Raw genomic sequence first — 25,727 nt, 5'->3', positions numbered from 1 at the left:
ACTAGAACCTCGACAAATTAATACTCGATAAATTAATAACCTCGATATATAATAGTTTCTCTCGGTCCAGATTTGGTAAAGTAATTCGCTAAATTAATAGAATTTTCCTAGTCCGACCGTATTAATTTATAGAGGTTTAACTGTATAATTATTTGTTTTTGCTCAAATTTAATAATTATTAATATTAATTAATAAAATAATAAAAAAGGTAATAGTTGAAAAAAGAAAAAAAAACGATTTGTATATCAGGCTACTCGTAAATTGTTAGCATTCCGATACGACGACGTTTACCCCTAACCCCAACCGTCACGGTAAGAAATTGCAAGCAATTCATCGTCTCCCTCTTTACACACTTTTCCGCCTCCAAAAGAAGCAGAGGAGCAAATACTTTTAACGAACACTTACTTCCGCCGCCGCCGCCTGCTGCTCCTCCTCGGCCGCCGTCACCTGCTGCTCCTCGGCCGCCGTCAGGTGAACTCTCTCATCCTCAATTTGCTTCATATCCGCCGCCAGTACTACAAATACCTAAAATTTGAAGTAAAATTCAAACGTAAAAAAAAATTAAATTATTTTCCCCCTAAATTAAAGCCCTTCGAGTCCGCGGCAGCCGTCGTTATCAAAGTAAATACCCTAGGTTTTGCTTGTATTTACACATTAGTCCTACGGTGAACGGAAAAAAAGCTATATTTACGTTTGCTGTATTTTGCTAATTGTGCCGACTGTTTTCAGATTAAAATTTATCCTTTTTTAATTTTTTAAAATTAATTTTGCAGAGTAGGAGTTATGGGGTCAGTGAAGAGGAAGTCTACGAAAGAGGCGGGGGAGGATTACGGAGCTCCGCCATTGAAGCAGCAAAGAGAGAATGACTTGGTGGTGGGGATAATGGACGAGCCAGTTGCTTGTCTTCACGACGTATCGTATCCGGAAGGGTATGTGCCGCGTGCGTCAAGTTCGACTGTTCTCAACAACGAAGACTCGAAACCGGCCAAAGAATTTCCGTTTACTCTCGACCCTTTTCAGTTGGAAGCTATTAAGTGCCTCGACAATGGAGAATCTGTCATGGTATGTTTTTTTTCTTAACTCACCAGTTGGAATAAAGTTTGAATCTTTTGCTCGGTTTTCTGATTAAACGTGTAACTGAGTGTTTGAAAATATTGATAGGTGTCTGCGCATACTTCTGCTGGTAAAACAGTTGTAGCGTTGTATGCCATTGCTATGTCGTTGAGGAACAAGCAGCGTGTGATATATACATCACCGATTAAGGCACTTAGTAATCAGAAATACCGAGAGTTCAAAGAAGAGTTTTCAGATGTGGGGTTGATGACAGGTGACGTCACCATTGATCCCAATGCTTCTTGCTTGGTAGGTTTGATTTACATTTGCTATATCCTTGTGCATCTTATGTCTTGTTTTGGACTGTTTGGTTAGCTATAATTCGGAACTTTTTATTTCAGGTTATGACCACAGAAATCTGGCGAAGCATGCAGTACAAAGGATCGGAGGTCATACGGGAGGTAGCTTGGATTATTTTCGATGAAGTGCATTACATGAGAGACAGAGAGAGAGGTGTAGTGTGGGAGGAGAGTATTGTTATGGCACCAAAGAACTCTCGGTTTGTTTTCCTCTCAGCTACTGTGCCGAACGCTAAGGAATTTGCTGATTGGGTTGCAAAGGTCCATGTGACTTCTTTTTCCTCTTCTTATTGTATTCTAATGCTTCCAAACTACATATAAAAGACTCGATCGAAGCTACAGAAAACCACAAATGCTTTTAATACTAGGTTGATTGACCAAAATGCTACTTGCAACCAAAATATTATTTGTCAAAGTGAAGTCTTTACTCATATCTGGTCAGGGATAAGGTCTGCTGCAACCAAAATTCTCTTAGCGACGAAATGTTTCTCACACAGGAGTTTTTAGGTTAATCTAATCAGGGATACATTTTAGCTCTTTCTGTTGGTTTTAGATGACTTCGTTTGTAATGCATATGAGGACATAACACTTTAAAACTAGAGGTAAGAGAAAAATTTGATAGGCTTTCTTCAAAAGGGAGAAAAGGAGGGTAAGAAGTTGTTAAAATGACACATTTTAGAACTCCTTCAATGATTTAGTTTTTACGTCAAGAGTGGCTTCTATATAATGTCTTTTCTATGCTTTATTGTTATACGGTGCATTTTGTTGGTTTAGATTTTAGATTCTTGGAACATGCATGGATATGCTAAGATCTTTTTTCAATAGTGCAGGTACATCAGCAGCCATGTCATATTGTTTATACTGATTATCGGCCTACGCCCCTTCAGCATTACATTTTTCCTTCTGGAGGTGATGGTCTTTATTTAGTGGTTGATGAAAACGGTAAGTTTCGAGAGGATAGCTTTCAGAAAGGTTTAAATGCACTCATTCCGAACAATGATGACAGAAAGAAGGAGAATGGAAAATGGCAGAAAGGCTTAGTTGTGGGTAAATCAGGAGAAGATAGTGATATATTTAAGATGGTGAAAATGATCATTCTCCGACAGTACGATCCAGTCATATGTTTCAGTTTCAGCAAAAGAGAATGTGAATTGCTTGCTATGCAGGTTTAAATTCTTCTTTACCTACTATTGATACTGATTAAGAAAATCTTGTACCCTGTATTATGAGCATAGCATATCATAAATATAATTTATATTTATTCATATACGTTACTCATAGTTCAGTTAACAACATTATTCAGCATACAATACTTAATCCTATCAAAATTAGCCTTAATGTCAATAAACCCATGCTAACTTGTTGATTGTCTTTTTTCTTAATTTTGTTCTTGCTTGTAATTAAGATATTTACCGTAGCAATTATTTGGCTATCTTGGGTGTTAGTACATTAACATTTTTCTCGTTCCTGGTAGATGGCTAAATTGGACCTAAACGATGACGATGAGAAACTAAACACAGAAACCATTTTCTGGAGTGCTATGGACATGCTGTCAGATGATGATAAAAAGTTACCACAGGTTAGTTTGTCTGATTGTTAATATTATCAAAGTTCTGTTTGTTCATACTTTTTTTATGTGTTCTTATGTTAGTTTCGTTTGTTGACTTTTTCCAGGTTTCAAATATGCTTCCTTTGTTGAAACGAGGAATAGGTGTACATCACTCTGGTTTGCTTCCCATACTGAAGGAAGTCATTGAAATCCTGTTCCAGGAAGGATTCATCAAGGTCTCCTGATAAATTCTTTTTGAATAAATAAATCCTGCATGCTCGAGTAACTGTTACGTACTTTTTAACGCTATTATTGATACTTTTTTAATCCATTTCGTGTGTTTTAGTGCTTGTTTGCCACAGAGACCTTCAGCATAGGGCTGAACATGCCTGCCAAAACTGTTGTATTCAGTAACGTTCGCAAATTCGATGGAGATAAATTTAGGTGGTTATCGAGTGGGGAGTACATACAAATGAGTGGTCGTGCTGGTCGTCGAGGAATTGATGAACGCGGGATCTGCATCCTTATGGTCGATGAGAAGCTTGAACCTTCTACAGCTAAAATGATGTTAAAAGGAAGTGCAGATCCTTTAAACAGGTGACCTCTCTAAATTATGATTCAGTATCAAAAGCAAGTTCATCATTGTTATAATATTTAATCTTGAGGAGTCCCCTATCTGTTTGTTACCTGATAGTTATCTTTTGTTCGAGAAACTATGAAAAAAAGTTTCTCGTGTTATGTCCTTAAAATGTTTGTGTTTCTGGACTATGTTGATTATTTCTTTCCGGCTTGAATATTTTTTAGATGCATCATTTATGTAACTTACTGTACGTGGATGAACATTTTCCAATGTTATTTGAGATTTCAGATTGATTTGGAATTTACTTCCATACTGCTTTTATTGCCTGCGATTCCCATGAAATATACAGGGATGGAATTTAATAGTGTTGGAATTTAGATGTTCTGTTATCCTGTCGTTTATACTGTGAGTGAAATTTTCTTGAGTTGAGATTGAAATCGTTGATATTTTGCTGTCAGCTGATAAAAAAAAATTCCAAATTTTATCTGTGAAAGAGGTTAGGTATGATTTGTTCTACCTCTAATAGATTTGTTTTCTTAAATCCAGTGCGTTTCACTTAAGCTACAACATGCTTTTGAATCAAATACGATCCGAAGATGGTGATGCCGAAAACCTGCTTCGTAACTCTTTCTTTCAGTTTCAAGCTGATCGAGCCATTCCCGAGCTTGAGGTTCACAATTTGTAATTTGTGTGCCATTATAACATTATTATTATTATTATAATTTTTTTCAATGTAATCCATTCTAAGTGCCCGACTTCGTCCTTGCAGAAACAAGCAAAAGTTCTCGAGGAGGAAAGGGAGTCTATTACTATAGAAGAAGAAGATAGCCTAGAAAATTACTACTCTCTGCTACAACAGTATAAAGCTTTAAAGAAAGACATATGTGACATAGTGTTTTCTCCAAAACATTGCTTACCCTTTCTGCAGCCAGGCAGGCTTGTCTCTATCCAATGTACGAAAAACGATGAAGATTCCTCGTCTTTCTCTATGAAGGATGAGATCACATGGGGAGTGATAATCAATTTCGAGAGGGTTAAAACAGTGTCTGAAGGTGAGATGAGATGTTCTTTAACTTGGTTTGTAACTCCCTATTTCTTTTCAATTCCTAATCATTGGTCTTAATTGTAACACACTCAGATGATGCGAATAAAAAACCAGAAGATGCAAGCTATACGGTGGATGTTCTAACGAGATGTAGAGTGCATAAGGACGAAATTGCTAAAAAAACAATCAAGATCCTTCCTTTGAAGGATCCTGGTGAACCTGCTGTTATTTCAATTCCGATTTCACAGGTGAAGTTCTAATTATGCTGCAATTTTCAAATACTCTTTCGATTTAGTTAATCGCTGCATGTACTATATATATATATATTTTTTTATTTCATTTCTTACCAACTGCTGCAAAATTTAAACCGGAAATTAAATCAATGTATCCAAGGGAAGATCAGAGTGGACTAACAAATTTGTGATTGACTTGAGTTTTTTAGAATTGAAATTATTGGTTCAACTAATTTGTTATTTGTTGTCCATAGCATAATTAATAATTTAATATTGTTTTGCTGGGAGTACTCTTTTATATTGCTAGAACTTTGAGTGGGACACTAGTAATTTACATTGCATATAAATGTGGCGATTGTTATTGTGACACGTGCAATTTTTTTTCTTCATCAGATTGATAGTTTAAGTAGTATTCGGCTAATAATACCGAAAGATCTGCTGCCAATCGAAGCTCGAGAAAATACATTGAAGAAAATTTCTGAAGTTCTCACTAGATTTGCGAAAGAAGGCATGCCTCGTCTAGATCCTGAAGATGACATGAAGGTACATTACCTATTTTGATTTCTTATATATATATATATATATATATATATAGGGCAAATTACCAAAACCCCCCTGAGGAACATGGGGGGGATTTTCGTTATTCAGACTTACCTCAGGGGGGTTTTGGTAATTTGCCCTATATATATATATATATATATATATATATATATATATATATATATATATATATATATGAAAAAAAGGTTTCGTATAGGTTTTGGACTCAATTATTCGTTACCAATATTTGGTATGTATATTTCCAGGTTCAAAGTAGTTCGTATAGAAAAGCGTCACGAAGGATAGAAGCACTGGAGAGTCTTTTTGAAAAGCATGAAATAGCCAAATCTCCGTTGATTGAGCAAAAGCTTAAAGTTTTGCATTCTAAAAAAGAACTTACGACAAAAATCAAATCTATAAAGAAAACATTGAAGTCTTCCTCAGTTTTAGCATTCAAAGATGAACTTAAAGCAAGGAAAAGAGTACTCAGAAGACTCGGGTAAGATTTCATGAAATCGTATTGTGAAATTTTTTAATGTTTGCATCTCTAATTTGAGATTTCATGAAATTATTTTCAAGCTTTAAATGAATTTTAAAGTTACTATCCGACTTTATGTGATTTGCCCAGAGTCACTAATTTAAGTATGCTGAAGTTCCATTCTCTAATTATCTGTAGTTTACGATAAAAATTATCTTCGTTAAAAAATGCTAAAAAAATCTTGTGAACATACAGATATATTTCAAGCGATGACGTGGTGGAGTTAAAGGGGAAAGTTGCATGCGAAATTAGCAGTGCAGATGAATTGACTTTGACAGAACTTATGTTCAATGGAGTTCTGAAAGATGTAAAAGTGGAGGAGATGATATCTCTTCTCTCGTGTTTTGTGTGGCAAGAAAAGCTTCAAGAGGCTCAAAAGCCACGAGACGAGCTTGACTTGCTCTTCAAGCAATTACAGGATACAGCCGGTAAAGTGGCCAAGGTTCAGTTCGAGTGCAAGGTACCTTCAAACGAGACTTTCCTTTTTTTTTTTTTTTTTTTTTTTTTTTTTTTTCTTTTTATAGGTTGATTAAAATTTCAAGATCGAGTAAGTATTGTGGTCGCTTATAGTTGGATTCATTCTGAATTAGTAGGAAGGAAAAATGATATTCTTGTCAAATATGAGTCAATTGTTGTAAAGTCTATTCATTAGGAAATCGGACGGATCAGATCCGAATTAACACTTATGGAAAAAAATGATTTTTTTTGGGAAATTGATTAACTAATTCCAATTCCGTTAAAAAAAATCGGAAACTTTTGGATTGGAATCGGCAGAATTCGGAAAATTCCAATTTTTTGTCACCTAAAATATAATATGGATTATAATATTGATATCATAAGTGTAATTTTTGGAAAAAAAAACTCAGAAGTTTCGGAATTAAAATTGGAATCTCTTATATTTCCAATTCTTATCCAACAAAGTTCGGAAAAAAAATCAGAATTGGAATTTTCGAATTCGGAATGAAAAATATTGTTCCAAAATCGGAAAATTTCGAATCAAAATCGTCGGTAATTGAATATTTCGTTCCAATTGCCACCCCTAGATGGGATGTGATTGCCCTCTCTTTTATTTGAATATCGATTTTTGCGGCTCATGTTTGTTCAATTAATTGACTAAAACAATTCTTAAATGTATGGTTTCTTTTCTTGACCCCAGGTACAAATTGATGTCGAGAATTTTGTGAGTTCATTCAGACCAGATGTTATGGAGGCCGTTTATGCTTGGGCTAAAGGGTCGAAATTTTACGAGATAATGGAAATGACTCCGGTTTTCGAGGGAAGCTTGATAAGGGCAATTAGGAGATTGGAGGAAGTTCTTCAACAGCTTATACAAGCAGCAAAATCAATCGGTGAGACAGATCTCGAAGTTAAATTTGAGGAAGCCGTCACTATGATCAAGAGGGATATTGTCTTTGCGGCATCTTTATACTTATAGACTTATCGTATAATTTATCTGAAGTCGTGTTTTGTTATATTAATTATCGATTCGAGGAAGACTAAAGGGTAGCTGTGGAAGTTTAATTGATGCAAGAAAGAAAAGTAGTTAACGAAGCAATGAAAGACAAACTTTTTAGGCCTAAAAAATCGATATTTGCTACTGTGAAAAATCTGTACTGTTCGGAGTATAATTTTGAAAACGATTGGTACTGGTTAAGGAGGAGAGAGAAAGAGGCCCTCGATTTTCGGCTGAGAGTTAAAAGAGTTGAGTTTGATACATTTTTACCGATATTTATTCGATTTTACTCCTCAAAGCTGTAATTGAGCTTCTCTTAAACAGTTAAACTCAATGGATCATTGAGATTTATTTTTGTTTCCTTTTTTTTCTTTCTTTCTTTTGTACTCATATTAGTGTTTGTATTGATCATCGAAAGTCGAAACTATTAAAAATTAGAATAACAGTTTTCTTGTGAAGCCTGTCGTAATCTTGCACCTGAGCTTTTTTTTTTCTTCAATCAGGATTAGGGGTTAAAATCGACCGGATCAGATCGGAATTAGTACTTTTGTAAAAATTCCGATTTTTTTGGAAGTGAAACTAATTCCAATTTTCCTGGAAAAATGAAAAAAAATTGGAAATAACAATTTTGGAAATTGGAAAAAAAATATTTGTTTCAAAATAGGTAAAATTTATTCGGACTTGGCTGAATTCGGAAATTCCAATTTTAATCACCCATTATTTAATATTTATATTATAGTGTAATCTTTGGAAAAAAAATTGAAATGTTTGGAGCTACTTTTCGAAAATCGGAATCATACACATTCCAATTTTGATACAAAAAAAAAAAAAATACAATTGAAAATAGGAATTTTCGGAATCAGAATGATATCGAAATCGGTAGAATCCAGAAATTCCGTTCTAATTTGCACAATGGACAGGAAATTAAATTACATTATTTACCCATCTTTTGACCTAACTTGTAATGCAATTCCCTTTATTTGAGCTAACAACTTCTCGAATATGAAAACAAGGAAATACGCATCGCACCAAATGAACACCGAATCCAACAACACATCCAAAAGCTCCACCGCCTCTCTCCAATTTCTCGATCTTCGGAACAATGGCATCGTCGTAAATCGGGTTTTGAATTTCTTGCGGGCATATTTCATGATCATCAAAATATATTTCTTCTTGTGTTGGAGAGAAATGCGAATGGGAATTGTTTGCTGAATTAGGCGAATTGGGCTCCTCATCGGATTCTTGAAATTGCAGATCGTATTCGAGCCAGGGCGGCAACGGCGGAGCTGACGGCAGAAGCGGCTCGTATTGGCTGTGGATCGGAGGATATGGCCGCGGCGGCGGTGGTGGTGGCCGAGATGGTGGAGGTGGTGATTCTGTTAGAAGGAACTTCTTTTTCTTCTTTCTTGACCAGAACTTGAGTTTTTTCATTGATTTGATCACCTTCATCTTCTTTATCCACGGTGAATTATATGTATATATACGTATGTATGTATGTATATGTATGTGTGTGTGTGTAAAGATTGGTGAAAGATTAAATTTGAGTTAAAAAGATGGAGAAAGTGTGAGTCTTTCCATTCCAGCCGTTAAGAAAGGCTATTTCAAAATTTTGTAGCCGTTGCTCTTTCAATTAGCCCCCACACTTGAAAAAAGACTTCAATAATTTATGGGTGTCAAAATTGCAATCCATTTCAAAATATAAAGGGTAAATTACACCCACACCCCTGAAGTATGCTAAAATACATTTAAGGTCCATGTGGTATCGATAACTACACTCACCCTCTTGAAATATAGTTAGAAACTCTAATGAGATGATGCATCAGATACGTTATTGCGATAGAGTTCTACGGACTATTAGTATTAGGCATAATAACAACTATATCTAAGCATTTTGGGCAATGTGTATCTGAACCAATGTTCTGAAAACCGGACCGGGCATTGAACCGGTCAAGCGACTGGGTAACGGTTGAACCGGTCAAGCGACTGAGTAACAGTTGAACCGGTCCGACCGGGTTTTTGAATTTCTTTTATTTTTAAATTATTTATATAACTTTAAAGAGGTTATGATATAAATATGCTTATATATTCATCATAAAACATCAATTTTAAGCTTTAATGATTATAATATAACTCAGTAATCATTCGCAATTAAAAAAAAACAAAAAAATGCATACAATATGAAAATACAAATATTCAAATAATTTATTAAACATAAAATTTAAAAAAAATGAAAATCTATGATTAAATTTCTATTAATAAACACGTAATTGAGTTTTATATGCTTCTAAAATACATTTGAAGTTTGACTAGTCAAAGTAAATTTGTGCGTTTAATCAAAATTATACGTAAAAAGAGAAAAAATAGTAAAACAAAAAAAAGAATTACTTATTAATCGCATGCCCAACCCTAATTTTCTCCTAGTCAAACCGCTCCACCGCACATGTTTAATTCTTTTTTGTTTACTGTTTTATTTTATATCTCTACCTGTTTAATTCTTCTTTGTTTACTCATTTGTTTTATATCGCCCAACAAATCAACTCCATCATCCAGCTCCACTCTAGCTAGCGTAATTATAAGTCTAAATTGATTGGTGCAACATATTGTAGGAAAAAATCAACACAATGTACTTGTATTGTAACTTGTGCTTTAAAGTGAGGTAGCTTGTTATATGCCATCCTTAATCTACTACTCCCAAGGAATTTGTTCTATAGTTTTACATATGAGACATTATACTTATTTATAATACTCTCTCCTCCTAATCATGATGAAAATTGATTTAATCTAAAGTTGATAAGTGATTTTCTAGAATTTTATAAGTAATATCTCCATAAAATGCCACTATATATTTATAAGTTTGTACAATTTCCACAAAATCCTACAAACTTATATAGAAAAATCATATAACTTAATAAAAATTGAGCTACTCATGAACTTTAAAATTGAATTTTTCTTTCAATTATTTTAGGGTATAAATCGGACAAATCGGATAGTAATTAGCACTTTCAAACGAATCATAATTTTTGTTTTCAAAGTGAAAGCTAATTCCATGTAAGTTCTCAATAGTTTCGGAAAATATCAAATTGTCGAAATTTGGAAAGAAAAAACCTTGTTTCACACTCAGAATATTTTGGATCTAAATAGGCGAAAGGCGGGGATATATACAAGCCAATTTTTTTATTAGTTAAAGACCTCCAACATAAAAATACTAATTTATCCTTAATGAAATTCAAAACCAAATAAAAAACAAAAAACATTATAAATAAAAAATCGGCATTCTAACGCCGATTTTGACTTGTAAAGTCGACGTTGTGTCGCCGATTTGGTTTAACAAAAATCGGCATTATGACGCCGATTTTCGTGTACAAAATCGGTATGGGTAAACCGATTTGGGAAACCAATGAAAAGACACAAAAAAACCAATTTCAATCTCCATTTTTTTTCAAAATCGGCTAAAACATTGCAACCCAACAAGAAATAAGCATAGATTAATGTTCATCCACGCATATTTATCAAGAATCGATGGTCGATTAATGTTTTCGAATTTACGAACAAAAGTTTAGTAAAAAAGACTTACTTGTTGGTAGTGGTGGTGATGGTGCGGTGGGTGGGTCGTGGGTCGTTATCGGCGCGGTGGAAGTCTCGCTGGTCGGCGTCGCGGCGGTCTGGCGGCAGTCATGCGGCAGTCGTGAGTTTTTTTGTTTTTTTTTGGTCTTGAACAAATTAAAAATAAGGTTTACTTGTATTTGGGTATTATTTGTGGATGATGGTATATTTGTCCTCTTTGGTCTTGATGTAATAAAATTAAATTAATTTAGGCGCTTGAACTAATAAACCCCTTTATGTGGGTTTGAACTGATAAAAAGTTGAACTTGCATATATCCGCTGCCTAGGCGAAAATAAGAATTGTCTATTTTTTCTTCCACATGTGATATGTAAAATAAATAATAATATATCACCGGAAAATATTTGATGAATTTCTTTAGGTGTAACTTTCATGAATTTCTTTATGGAATTTTTGAAATTTAAAGATCGAAAATTGGAACCGCACATACTATAAATCAAAAACTGAAATGTTCGAAATTTGAAATTAAAATATTACTCCAAAATTGTATTTTTTATAATCAAAATCGCTGGAATTCGAAAAATTGGTTCAAATTTCCATCTCCACTCGTATTGATGGAAGAAGTGGATTTACTTATATAAATGCAAAAAAGAGTGATTGACTTTGACATAGATAGTTAATTAGTTAAATTTCGTGTTGATGTACATATGCTTAAAATATTATGGACTCGAACTCATAATTAAAGACATGAACTCAATTATAAGCCAATGCCCGATATATGCTCCCAAACGGTAAGGAAATTAGTCAAGCATATAAATAGCCTAATTATTATTAGAGGTAAATTAATTGATATTTTAATCATATCAAAATCGATAACTTAATCAACCGTTTTTCCAGTCGCAAAAGATTCTTTTCTTGAAAAGTTTCCGGTGATTCGATAATTTATAGAAGTTAATTCTTGTTGATTTATTATTGACAGCATCACATTGTATTATTATTGGACTGTCTATTTGGGTTTAAATTAACTCAATTATATTTAGGGCAAAATACACTTTTCCCTACTACTTTATCTCGATATTACTTTATCCCATTCTATTATTGATTGCATCGATTTGCTCTATTGCATTTGAAAAATTGTCTCAATGTGGCATTCGTTGTTAGTTGTCAAACATTTGACCTTAACACTGTTTGTTCTAAGCACTAAAATTACAAAAAGGTCACCCCTCTCAGCTTAAATAATTATTTAAAAAAAAGTCAAGACAACGAGAAAGCTATATTGCACGGACACGGATACGTGGACACGGCGATACGCGGATACGGACACGGTGATACGACATTCCAAAAAAACTAGGATACAGACACGGGGATACGCATAAATATAAAAATATAAGGGTATATTTATAAATTATAAAAGTATAGGGGTACATTTATAAATTGTAAAAAAAATTTATAAGTCGCCAAATCGCATAAGAGAGTACTTTTTTTATCAGGGCTTTCTCTTAAAACATAAGAGCCGTGTCCCAACTTTTTTAAAATTACGGACACTGCCTGACACGGGTGTCCTACTTTTAGCAAAATTAGGACACGACCCGACATGTGTGTCCGGGTGTATCCAAGTGTAGGATACGGGAAACTCTTCACCTTCTAGAAGTGTATGTGCAACATATCGAGAAAGTATAGTGCACGACGACAACCATAATTATTTTTTATTTTTTATAAATTTCTTTATAATTATTTAAACTGAGAGGAGTATATTTTTTGTAATTTTCAGAGCTTACACCAAAATGTGTTAAGGTCAAAGGTTTAAAAACTAACGGCGATGGCCAAATGGAGACAATTTTTCAAGTGCAGACGGGTAAATCGATGCAATCGAGAGTAGAAGGGGTAAAGTGATATCGAGGTAAGAGTATAAGGAGGCAAAAGTATAAGGGGTGAAAGTGGAATTTATTCTTATATTTAATTTCAGATTTGCATAATAAATTATATATAAAAAAATAAAAAAAAAATTCAAAATTCAAACACAATAATCACCCATACCACCACCCCACCCCATACCCCCACCCCACCCACCCCCGCTTCAATAAACATGAATTTTGCGCTCAAAATTGTTGTCTTGTTCCTCCGCTTCATCGGCAGTTGGCACCCAACGGAGGCGGTTGTTAGATTGGGGTGTCGTTCGCTCTTCAATTTCTCCATTAATTTCTGCTTCTTTTTTTGCCAATCTGTACTTTTGTTTGAAGAATCATCACACCGTTGTTTGAGCACCACTTTGCATCCATCCATTCCATTTGATTCACAACATCAATGCATTCCGCAACAATTCCTTTATTACTCCCAACCCTGCCCCCCTTCTTCGCCTCTGAACAAAACCCTAAACTCCGTCTTCAGCCAAAATCCAGAACCCTAATTTCCATTTTCCACCGCCGCCGCCGCCGCCGATAATGGATGCTCGTCGTACTGCTGCTGCCTCTCCGGCGGAATTTGAATTTTCTAGTGGGGTTACAAAAACCGGAACTTTTGTTGAGGTCTGTTTCTGCTTCTAGAAATTCTACATGCTCATGTTTTTTTTGATTTGATGTTTGGGATTGTGTTAGTTGATCTGTGGGCATAATTTATTTTTCGATTCTTTTGAATTTTGTGTTGCGATCGTTGGAGTCGAAATTGAAGCTGTGGTGCTGTTTTTTTATCTATCTATCTATCTCTTTCGATTTTATAAAGCAATGTTGGATGCACTTATTTTGTCGGATCGAAAACCTAGTTACGATCGGTAGGTTACTAATGTATTCAACTCATCGAATGCTACTAAAAGTTTAGATCTATTACGGATTCATAATAAGCAATCAAATTTATGTGTAAAAGTGAAGAATTATATTTCTCCTCTTCCGGTGGTAGGGTTTTTAGTAGATTCTTGATGATAAGGAGAGAGGAGATCGTTATATACGACAAAAAAAAGTGATCGTTAATCATTAAAATTGTACGGATCGACTTTATTTTGGCCTATTCGAATTGTCGTGTTGTGTTGTGTTGTTTCACATATTGCCACGTGCGATTAAAAAAAAACATATTAAACAGAGCACAATCTAGTGTTCTGCATTCGTACACGTGTCACGGTTATGCGTCGTTGCTTGATAACGATGATCTTAGTTTAGTAACGGCTTCTTTAGTATGATTTGTTTTACTTTGTAGATATTCTCATTTTGAGTTCTCCATTTAATAATGAAATGTCTTAATCGAGAAGGGTTTTCTTAGTTGAATTTCTTCGACTTTTTTAGAAATGCAGTATGTTATAATTACTCGAAAAATAATGGAAATGAATCCGATCATCTTTTAATCTTCGGGCTAAGATAATAATTTTCGATTGACAATTTGTATTGGGTTTCTTCTGCAGGGGTTTGAAGCACCAAAGTTGGTAACTTTCGGAGCAACACGCCAATCACAGGTAGAAGCAGCTTCACCTAGCATAGAGAAGCGTGCTGCTTTAAGAAATAACCGAAGGCGTGGTTTTATTTCCAAAACAAATGTAAGTTTTATTTTTTTTCTTTTTACCTCGAGTTTTTTAGCTAGTGCATCTCATGTGTGGTGTCCGCGCCTGTATATCGTGTGGTGTGCGCGCATTAGGGGTGAACATAAACCCGCCGGACCCGACCCGCCCGCCCGACCCGAGCCGACCCGCCCGAAACCCGCAAGGTTTACTTATTAAATTATGGCCAGCAGTTTGATAAGATGGATACCCGCCTCTTATGGGTCGGTTTGCGGGTTTGACAATAAAAACCCGCGACCCGCCCGACCCGCCCCATAAAACTCATATATCTATATATATATTAATCAAGCCTAGGTTATTCATTGAGCAGCTGCGCCTCTTCTTCTCCATTTCTTCATCTGCTTCACTCACAAAATCCAAGCAATCAAATTCTCCAATTGAGCAGGTTATATTATACCAAACTTTTTTCCTTTTTATTTATTCAAACAAATTCGATCCAGAGGGTGAAGATGAGAGAGAAGAGAGACTTAGAAAAACAATCAAAGGGAGTTTGCTATTTGTCGTGAATGGACATTTTTAATTAGAAGAAAATTGCAAGAAAAAGGGTTTATGACAAAAAAATTGCAAAAAGGGGTTTCTCAATAACTGGGGTCCGGGGATTTTTTTTTTGTGGTAAAAGTTGCACTATTGCAGTAAGGGTTTTTTTTGGAAAAGAAATGCTCGGAGTTTTTATGAATTGATTTATTTAAATTTTGTCGAAGCTTTTCAAGATTTTTCATATTAGTTCAACCCGCTCACCCGCCCGCCACCCGCCCGCCAACCCGCTAAACCCGACCAACCCGACATATGCAGTTTGTGAGTATAAAATGGCAGGTGCAGTTCGCAAATTTTGCAACCCGCCAATGTCGGGTCGGGTTGATATTTTGTACAAACCCGCCCAAACCCGCCCGTGTTCACCCCTAGCGCGCATGTGTGTCACATTTTTCCGTTTATGATTTTTTTCCTCTCTTAGCTAGCGCATCTCGTGTGTGATGTGCGCGCATGTATATCGTGTGGTGTGCGCACATGTTTCCGTATATGATTTTTTTCCTCTCTTAGCTAGCGCATCTCGTGTGTGATGTGGGCGCATGTATATCATAAATAATTTGATATATGATATTTTATATTAATAGTTAGCAATTTCTCCTCTTATAATAAATATGCCATTGAATATATCAGTCTTGTTTTAATAGTTGCATATTTTTCAGGATAGCGCAAAATCGAGGAAAGGAAAGGAAACCGAAAACGACGACGATGTAGTATGCGCGACCGCTCTGCTGGATCTTTCGTTCAACAGAGAAAACGAAGTGCAGGGTGCAAGTGCTCTACTGAAGATTTCATCTCAGGGTAAGTTTCTTAAAACTATTTCTAATTTTTGAAAATTCTTTTCCTTTTATTGGAATATATATAAATATATATATTTGTCGAAGATTAAAAGAGGTGACAAAAAAAGAATGCACGTAAATTGCACTAGTGCATTTTTAGAAACTTATAGCAACATAGTATCAACACCAGCACCAGTACCAGTATCAGTATCATCAGCATCAGCACTCAGCACCAGTATCAGTATCAGCATCAAAATTAGTTATGTTATAGTAGAACATAAAAAAAAAAAACAATATCCTATAAAATAATTTATAATCTTGTGACTTTTTAGCAAATGTTCCCAATTTTCATCGTATCGAAAGTTTGTCATCCACGATACTATTTCCGGCCATTCTTTTTTTTGTTTGTATTTTCAATTGTTTCAACTATTTCTAAACAAATCTTAGCATCCAAAAACTTCCTGCATAACAATGAAAATTGACAGTTGAATTTTCCAAGTGTTCGAATCATTTTGGGTGCGTGCGTGTGTGGTACGTGTGTGGTGCGTGTGTAGTGCGTGCTTAGGCCAATTTTATTTTTATTTATTTTTTTATTTTTTTCTTGTTTTAATAATTTTTTGTTTTGTCAAATTGTCATCAGATTCTTGAAGAAGCCTGGAAATAACCAGGAGGAGAGTCCATGGAAGGTTTGCACTGTAAACCATGTTGAGCAAGCAGATTATCTTGGCCTTCGGTCTCCTTTTTTACTAATTAATTTTATTTATTTTGTTAATATATATATATATATATATATATATATATATATATATATATATATATATATATATATATATATATATATATATATATATATTTCTTTTTTCTTTTTCAAAATCCTTAATAACTAAAAACATTGCTAATTGCTAATCTATCAAATTAACAAGAGTTTACTAATTTACTAGTAAAAGTTACTATTCTAGTAAAATTTAAATTAATAGCTCAAAGTGTTCTATTTAATGAATGGCAAAACCTAATTTATATGGTTACTGGGAGAACATAAACCACATAAATTATTTCTGAATATTTATATGAGATTAGATTCAGATACATTTTTAATGTTTCTTTCAAAGATATGTTCGAAAACATGTACAGTTAAACCTCTTAAAATTAATTCAGTAGGGACCAACAAAATTCTATTAATTTAGCGAAATATTAAACTATCGAAACAATAATTTAAGCGATGTGATTAATTTATCAAGATTCCACTGTATATTGTTTGGTCCCTTTCTGACACATTTTCTTCTATTTATCAAATTTTTAACAAGCCGAATTTATTTTCTATTCAAAACTTTTCGTTTCCAATTGAAAATCGTTGATTTTCGATGCAATTTAATATCTGAAACTAATTCCATTTTTTTTAGTTTTTTTTTTTCTTGAAAACCAAGCGATATTGAAGCACAAGGCTCCATTTGTCTTGTGCCAGCACACCATCAACAAGACAACAACAATGTACACAACATAGTACAGAATTAAGTAAAATCAACCAGTATTATACTTGTTGACAGAATCTTATATCAACTATGAAAATGTAACAGAAAAAAAAAAAAAAAAAAAAAAAAAAACATTGCAACGATATAATACAACGATACACAATGTTACATAGCTCCTAAATCCAATCACAAAACTCATCGGATCAGAAAACGAGTCTTTCCATTCCAGCCGTTAAGAAAGGCTTTTCCAAAATTTTGTAGCCGTTGCTCTTTCAATAATTTATGGGTGTCAAAATCGGAATCCATTTCAAAATATAAAGGGTAAATTACACAGGCTCCTTGGGTTATGCTAAAATAACTTTAAGGTCCATTTGATATCGATAATTACACTCATAAAAGGTCCCTGTGATATCGATAACTTTAAGGTCCCTGTATTCATGAACAAATGCTTAGAATGAGACAAGTAATTGAAAGATAGAAAGTAAAACTTAGGGTAAAATAATACATGTGTACATAAAATGAAGTCATTTTTTAGTTTCGGTTCCGTTTCCACCATAATGAACCGAATAATTCGATATTTCAAAAAATAACAAACCGCACATACGGTTTGGTACTGTTTGAAACGGCTCGGCTTTTCGGTTTTTCGGTTCGATTTTTGATTTCTCGATTTTTTTGCTCACCCCTAAAAATTATATGTCAAAAAGAGAAAAAATAGTAAAACAATAAAACAAAATTTACTTATTAATCCCAAGCCCAAAGCTCAAACCTAATTTTCTCGAGTGAACTGAATTTGCTACCTCTGTGAAAATTGCAACTGCGCGATTCGCCTATCATTAAAAAAATTGCAAATAACCCCCTATGTTTATTAGTAAAACGCAAAAATCCCCCCTCAAGGTAGATAGTGAGGCTTACTCGCTGCCTGTGCGAGTTTTTCTTCTCTTTTGCCTATGAAATGACAAAAATACCCCGGTTGTTTTGCAATAAAAATACTCCAGTCCTAAAACATATTGTTTTTAAAGTTAAAGAACAAAATTGATTTTTCTTATAAAAATTGCAGGAACTTAAGGGGGTTAAATTGCAATTTTTCAGAACTTAATTAAAATCCTTAATTTGATAAAAAAAGATAGATATTTAAAAAAAATGGTTAAATACAAAAACACTCATGTATTATGGACTTTGTATCATATACCCCTTGTACTACACATAAATACAAAAAAAACCCTAATGTTACATTTTCTCCAAAATATGACGAAAATACCCATGCTAAAGCCCATATATATAAGGGATTGTTTGAGCCATTTTTCGCTATATTTTTTAACATTTTCAATCAATTTTACTAGGGAAATTTTGTATTTATATTTTTTCGCCAAAACATCCGATTGCTTAGATTTTTTTAATTTTCTGAATAAAACCTTTTATTTTTGTCATTTTCAGTTTCTTCATTTTTTTTTTCTTAAATGTCTTCCGGTAGTTCAAACATCCTAAGATTACAAACATCTTTACAATCCTATGATCGTTGAGAATTTGAACTACCAGAAGACATTTAAGACAAAAATGAAGAAATTCAAAATGATAAAAATAAAAGGTTTTTTTAGAAAGTTCAAAAAAATCTAAGCAATTAGATGTTTTGGAGAAAAAAATATAAATACCAGAATTTCCCAAGTAAAATTGACTGAAAATGTTAAAAAAATATGGTGAAAAATGGCTCAAACAAACTCTTATATTTATAGGCTTTACTAGAGGTATTTTAGATTTTAGAAATAATGTAACAACATGGGTGTTTTTGTATTTATGTATAGTAAAGGGGCATATGATACAAAGTCCCATAGTAAATGGGTGTTTTTGTATTTAACCCTAAAAAATATAATACTAGGTTATGTGGGGTAAAGCAAAGGCGATCTTCATCTTTATAGTCAGTTCTCGCTGTCACCGGTATTTGGGTTGCTCAGAAAACACGTTCATGGCGAAGAACATAGAAGACAACGAGGAAAAAAAAATTACAATTTGGCCTAGATTACCGCTCGGCAGAGGGCGGTGGGCGGCGGCGACAAAAGCAGCTGGTCCCTGAATTACTGGAGTTTGTATTTGAAGAGGGAAAATGATAGGCAGTGGCGGTGGGTGGAGAGTTATGGTGAGTGAATGGGGTGGGGGTGGGGGTGGGGTGCGGGCAAGATGAAGACATGCGGCAACATTCTTTATTTATTTTTTATTTAATTTAATAATATTTTTGTGTATTTTGTTTATTTAAAACTGAAATAGAATTAAAATTAAAGCTAATGAAAATATTTCCAACATGTAATATAAAAATCTCCTTGGGATGTTTTGATTTTTTCATGGTTGGTCAAATGGAAAAAGATAAATGGATCGAGGCGTGCAGTCTAAAAATATTAAAAATATGCTTATGCTTAGAGAGGTTTTGCTAGTTGTGATTTTCACAGGATGGTAAATACAACTCACTCTAATTTTTTCATAGTCCAACCGCGACTCCCTCATTACCGTTATTGTTTACTTTTGTCTTTATTATCTCCACCACAACACCACCATCACTGCAATTGAAAATTGAAGTTGATGTCAGTCTCTCATCCTCAGTCTCTCATTTTAATAAAACTAGTTTTTTTTTTCTTGAGGTTTTTAGCTGGTTTTATGGCGGTTCGACCGGTATTTGACTGAATTTCCCAGTTCTTATCAACCGACCCGGTTTTTTTATTTTTTCCGAGTTTAGCATTAGATTGGACCGGCACGGTTCGCAGTTCGCTGTTCGCGGTTAAACCGGTCGGGTCGGGCGGTCCGATCCGGGTTTGCATTGAGTAGAAGAAATGATTCATCAATTCTTTCTTTCAGAATTCTTATTTTCACCAAATTAAGCATGGCTGTTTCAATTCGCTTGGCTCGAACTCGCGTAATCGGTCATCATGGCACAATAGTTCGTCCAACAAATCAACTCCATCATACAACTCTACTCTAGCTCGCATACTAAATTGATTCGTGAAACACACTCTAGGAAAAAAATGGACACAATGTGCTTATACTGAAACTTGCGTGCCTTCCTTAATCCACTATTCCCGGGAAATTTGTTCTATTGTTTTACATATGAGACCTTATACTTATTTATAATAACTCTCTCCTCATAATCACGATGAAAATTGATTGAATCTAAAATTGATAAGTGATTTTCTAGAATTTTATAAGTAATATCTCCATAAAATGCCACTATATATTTATAAGTTTGTACAATTTCCACAAAATCCTACACACTCATATAGAAAAATCATATAACTTAATAAAAATTGAGCTAGTGATGAACTTTAAAATTGAATTTTTCTTTCACTTATTTAGAGTATAAATGGGACATATCGGATAGTAATTAGCACTTTCAAACTAATCATAATTTTTGTTTTCAAAGTGAAAACTAATTCCATGTAAGTTCCCAATAGTTTCGGAAAATATCAAATTGTCGAAAATTGGAAAGAAAAAATCTTGTACCACAATCAGAATATTTTGGATCTCAATAGGCGAAAATCAGAATTTTCTACTTTTTTTTTCTACATGTGATATATAAAATAAATAATAATATATCACCGGAAATCTTTGATGAATTTCTTTAGGTGTAACTTTCATGAATTTCTTTCCGGAATTTTTGAAATTTAAAGATCGAAAAAATTGGAACCACACATACTATAAATCAAAAATTGAAATGTTCGAAATTTGAAATTAAAATATTACTCCAAAATTGTTTTTTTATATAATCAAAATCGCCGGAATTCGCAAATTTGGTTCAAATTTCCATCTCCACTCGTATTGATGTAAGAAGTAAGAAGTGGATTTACGTATAGAAATGCAAAAAGAGTGGTCGACTTTGACATAGATAGTTAATTAGTTAATTTTCGTGTTGATGTACACATGCTTAAAATATTATGGACTCAAATTCATTATTAAAGACATTAACTCAATTATAAGCCAATGCCCGATATATGCTCCCAGAGCGTAAGGAAATTAATCAAGCATATAAATAGCCTAATTCTTATTAGAGGTAAATTAATTGATATTTTAATCATACAGTTAAATAGGGGTGTAAACGAGCCGAGCTCGCCTTATTTCGTGAGCTCAAGCTCGAGCTCGAGGAGCCTATAAGTTTTAGTTCGAGCTCGAACTCGTTGTGTTTCTAAAGAGCTCGAGCTCGGCACAACCAAAAACCCATCCATCAAATTTATTTTTTCAATTAAAAAAGTAATATTGTTCTTTTTTATTTTATTATTAATAAGATCCATTATTATATATTATTAATATATATTAAAAATATATAGAGAAAATGTAAAGCTCGCGAGCCTGCTCGCGAGCTGTCGAACAAATGAAGCTCGAGCTCGACTCGTCAAAAAGCTCGGGCTCGTGAGCTCGAGCTCGAGCTCGATTTTTCAAGCTCGAGAACGAGCTTTTTTTGAGCAAGCTCCGGAAGCTCGCGAGCCGGCTCGTCTCATTTACACCCCTACAGTTAAACATATATAAATTAATACAGTCAGGACTAGTAAAATTCTATTAACTTAGCGAAATATTAAGTTATCAAACTAATAATTTTGTGGGTTTTTACCGAGTCGGGACCAAAAGAAACAATTATTTAAGCGAAGTTATTAATTTATCGAATATTAATTTATCGAGGTTTTACTGTATTTTACATTTTCCAAGACTCTATATTTTCTTCGGAACACAACCATTTTTTCAGTCGCAAAAGATTCTTTTCTTGAAAAGTTCCCGGTGATTCGATAATTAATAGTAAGTTAATTCGTGTTGATTTATTATTGACCGCATCACATTGTATTATTCTTGGACTGTCTATTTGGGTTTAAATTAACTCAATTATATTTAGGGCAAAATTCACTTTCCCCCTAGTACTTTAGCTCGATATCACTTTACCCCCTTCTAACCTCGATTGTATCGATTTGCTCCATTGCATTTGAAAGATTGTCTCAATTTAGCCTTCGTTGTTAGTTGTCAAACATTTGATCTCTACACTGTTTGGTCTGAACTCTAAAATTACAAAAAGGTCACCCCTTCCAGTTTAAATAATTATTTTAAAAAAAATTAAGACAACGAGAGAAAATATAGTCCATGGCGACAACCATAATTTTTTTTATATAATTATTTAAACTAGGAGAAGTGGATTTTTTTTGTAATTTTCAGACCTTACACCTAACGGTGTTAAGATCAAATGTCTGAAAACTAACGGATATGGCCAAATTGAGACAATTTTTCAAGTGCAGGGGATAAATCGATGCAATCGAGAGTAGAAGGGGGTAAAGTTATATCGATGAAAAGTATTAGGGGTAAAAGTGGAATTTATCCTTATATTTAATTTCAGATTTGCCTAATAAATAAAATACAAAAAAAAAAAAAAGAAAGAAAAATTCAAAGTTTCAAACACAATACTCACCCATACCACCACCCCATCCATCCCCCCCCCCCCCCCCCCCCCCCCCCCCCCCCCCCCCCCCCCGATTCAATACACATGAATTTTGCGCTCAAAATTGTTGTCTTCTTCCTCCGCTTCATCGGCAGTTGGCACCCAACGGAGGCGGTTGTTACAGTGTTGGTGTTGTCGTTCGCTCTTCAATTTGACCATTAATTTCTGCTTTTTTTTTTTTTTTTCAATCTGTCCTTTTGGTTTGAAGAATCATCACACCGTTGTTTGAGCACCACTTTGCATCCATCCATTCCATTTGATTCACAACTACAAACAATGCATTCCGCAACAATTCCTTTATTACTCCCAACCCTGCCCCCCTTCTTCGCCTCTGAACAAAACCCTAAACTCCGTCTTCAGCCAAAATCCAGAACCCTAATTTCCATTTTCCACCGCCGCCGCCGCCGCCGATAATGGATGCTCGTCGTACTGCTGCTGCCTCTCCGGCGGAATTTGAATTTTCTAGTGGGGTTACAAAAACCGGAACTTTTGTTGAGGTCTGTTTCTGCTTCTAGAAATTCTACATGCTCATGTTTTTTTTGATTTGATGTTTGGGATTGTGTTAGTTGATCTGTGGGCATAATTTATTTTTCGATTCTTTTGAATTTTGTGTTGCGATCGTTGGAGTCGAAATTGAAGCTGTGGTGCTGTTTTTTTATCTATCTATCTATCTCTTTCGATTTTATAAAGCAATGTTGGATGCACTTATTTTGTCGGATCGAAAACCTAGTTACGATCGGTAGGTTACTAATGTATTCAACTCATCGAATGCTACTAAAAGTTTAGATCTATTACGGATTCATAATAAGCAATCAAATTTATGTGTAAAAGTGAAGAATTATATTTCTCCTCTTCCGGTGGTAGGGTTTTTAGTAGATTCTTGATGATAAGGAGAGAGGAGATCGTTATATACGACAAAAAAAAGTGATCGTTAATCATTAAAATTGTACGGATCGACTTTATTTTGGCCTATTCGAATTGTCGTGTTGTGTTGTGTTGTTTCACATATTGCCACGTGCGATTAAAAAAAAACATATTAAACAGAGCACAATCTAGTGTTCTGCATTCGTACACGTGTCACGGTTATGCGTCGTTGCTTGATAACGATGATCTTAGTTTAGTAACGGCTTCTTTAGTATGATTTGTTTTACTTTGTAGATATTCTCATTTTGAGTTCTCCATTTAATAATGAAATGTCTTAATCGAGAAGGGTTTTCTTAGTTGAATTTCTTCGACTTTTTTAGAAATGCAGTATGTTATAATTACTCGAAAAATAATGGAAATGAATCCGATCATCTTTTAATCTTCGGGCTAAGATAATAATTTTCGATTGACAATTTGTATTGGGTTTCTTCTGCAGGGGTTTGAAGCACCAAAGTTGGTAACTTTCGGAGCAACACGCCAATCACAGGTAGAAGCAGCTTCACCTAGCATAGAGAAGCGTGCTGCTTTAAGAAATAACCGAAGGCGTGGTTTTATTTCCAAAACAAATGTAAGTTTTATTTTTTTTCTTTTTACCTCGAGTTTTTTAGCTAGTGCATCTCATGTGTGGTGTCCGCGCCTGTATATCGTGTGGTGTGCGCGCATGTGTGTCACATTTTTCCGTTTATGATTTTTTTCCTCTCTTAGCTAGCGCATCTCGTGTGTGATGTGCGCGCATGTATATCGTGTGGTGTGCGCACATGTTTCCGTATATGATTTTTTTCCTCTCTTAGCTAGCGCATCTCGTGTGTGATGTGGGCGCATGTATATCATAAATAATTTGATATATGATATTTTATATTAATAGTTAGCAATTTCTCCTCTTATAATAAATATGCCATTGAATATATCAGTCTTGTTTTAATAGTTGCATATTTTTCAGGATAGCGCAAAATCGAGGAAAGGAAAGGAAACCGAAAACGACGACGATGTAGTATGCGCGACCGCTCTGCTGGATCTTTCGTTCAACAGAGAAAACGAAGTGCAGGGTGCAAGTGCTCTACTGAAGATTTCATCTCAGGGTAAGTTTCTTAAAACTATTTCTAATTTTTGAAAATTCTTTTCCTTTTATTGGAATATATATAAATATATATATTTGTCGAAGATTAAAAGAGGTGACAAAAAAAGAATGCACGTAAATTGCACTAGTGCATTTTTAGAAACTTATAGCAACATAGTATCAACACCAGCACCAGTACCAGTATCAGTATCATCAGCATCAGCACTCAGCACCAGTATCAGTATCAGCATCAAAATTAGTTATGTTATAGTAGAACATAAAAAAAAAAAACAATATCCTATAAAATAATTTATAATCTTGTGACTTTTTAGCAAATGTTCCCAATTTTCATCGTATCGAAAGTTTGTCATCCACGATACTATTTCCGGCCATTCTTTTTTTTGTTTGTATTTTCAATTGTTTCAACTATTTCTAAACAAATCTTAGCATCCAAAAACTTCCTGCATAACAATGAAAATTGACAGTTGAATTTTCCAAGTGTTCGAATCATTTTGGGTGCGTGCGTGTGTGGTACGTGTGTGGTGCGTGTGTAGTGCGTGCGTAGGCCAATTTTATTTTTATTTATTTTTTTATTTTTTTCTTGTTTTAATAATTTTTTGTTTTGTCAAATTGTCATCAGATTCTTGAAGAAGCCTGGAAATAACCAGGAGGAGAGTCCATGGAAGGTTTGCACTGTAAACCATGTTGAGCAAGCAGATTATCTTGGCCTTCGGTCTCCTTTTTTACTAATTAATTTTATTTTATTGTGTTACTATATATATTTATAAATATACCTTTTTTCTTTTTTTTTTTCAAAATCTAAAAACATTGCTAATTGGCTGATCTATTAAAATAACAAGAGTTTGTTTTCTTTTTGAACAGTAACTAGCATTTTTTTTCCCGTGAATCTTATTTTAAAAGTGAAAAAAATAATCAAATTACTACATAATAAGAAAATATAGTACACAAAAATAGTAAAATTTAATAATGTAATATTATTCATATTTTATATAACATTATTTCTTTAAAATCTTACATATTAAAATTTATAATTCAAATTAGAAA

The 25,727-nt window shown here is 34.1% G+C and overlaps 3 protein-coding genes across 6 annotated transcripts; all 3 read left to right on the top strand.

Annotated features, from left to right (window-relative positions):
- Positions 1 to 229: 229 nt before the first annotated feature.
- Positions 230 to 7,808, top strand: MTR4 (RNA helicase, ATP-dependent, SK12/DOB1 protein). Of its 4 annotated transcripts, none has more exons than XM_088814407.1 (15): positions 230 to 471; positions 774 to 1,062; positions 1,162 to 1,362; positions 1,455 to 1,673; positions 2,243 to 2,578; positions 2,887 to 2,991; positions 3,087 to 3,197; positions 3,308 to 3,558; positions 4,088 to 4,211; positions 4,311 to 4,593; positions 4,680 to 4,834; positions 5,213 to 5,362; positions 5,626 to 5,858; positions 6,093 to 6,357; positions 7,054 to 7,808. In XM_088814407.1, exons 2-15 carry the CDS (start codon positions 784 to 786, stop codon positions 7,330 to 7,332), a joined length of 2,991 nt encoding a protein of 996 aa, XP_088670533.1. In that variant the 5' UTR covers positions 230 to 471; positions 774 to 783; the 3' UTR covers positions 7,333 to 7,808. The 4 variants fall into 4 exon arrangements, with proteins under 4 accessions (XP_088670533.1, XP_088670531.1, XP_012842334.2 ...); XM_088814405.1 differs by having other exon boundaries at positions 270 to 471; positions 6,093 to 6,361; positions 7,058 to 7,808; XM_012986880.2 differs by having other exon boundaries at positions 276 to 471; positions 779 to 1,062.
- Positions 7,809 to 13,015: 5,207 nt separating this feature from the next.
- LOC148765022 (uncharacterized) lies at positions 13,016 to 16,551 on the top strand. The gene is made up of 4 exons (XM_088814304.1): positions 13,016 to 13,437; positions 14,301 to 14,432; positions 15,641 to 15,779; positions 16,398 to 16,551. Exons 1-4 carry the CDS (start codon positions 13,354 to 13,356, stop codon positions 16,403 to 16,405), a joined length of 363 nt encoding a protein of 120 aa, XP_088670430.1. The 5' UTR covers positions 13,016 to 13,353; the 3' UTR covers positions 16,406 to 16,551.
- Positions 16,552 to 22,908: 6,357 nt separating this feature from the next.
- Positions 22,909 to 25,569, top strand: LOC105962544 (uncharacterized). The gene is made up of 4 exons (XM_088814289.1): positions 22,909 to 23,178; positions 24,042 to 24,173; positions 24,546 to 24,684; positions 25,303 to 25,569. Exons 1-4 carry the CDS (start codon positions 23,095 to 23,097, stop codon positions 25,308 to 25,310), a joined length of 363 nt encoding a protein of 120 aa, XP_088670415.1. The 5' UTR covers positions 22,909 to 23,094; the 3' UTR covers positions 25,311 to 25,569.
- Positions 25,570 to 25,727: the final 158 nt, after the last annotated feature.

Source organism: Erythranthe guttata, chromosome 14 (genome assembly GCF_056151865.1).
Source record: "Erythranthe guttata isolate IM_541 chromosome 14, IM_541, whole genome shotgun sequence".
Classification (NCBI taxonomy): Eukaryota; Viridiplantae; Streptophyta; class Magnoliopsida; order Lamiales; family Phrymaceae; genus Erythranthe; species Erythranthe guttata.
Note: the sequence above shows the minus strand (reverse complement) of the source record. Positions and strands in the feature narration are given on the sequence as shown.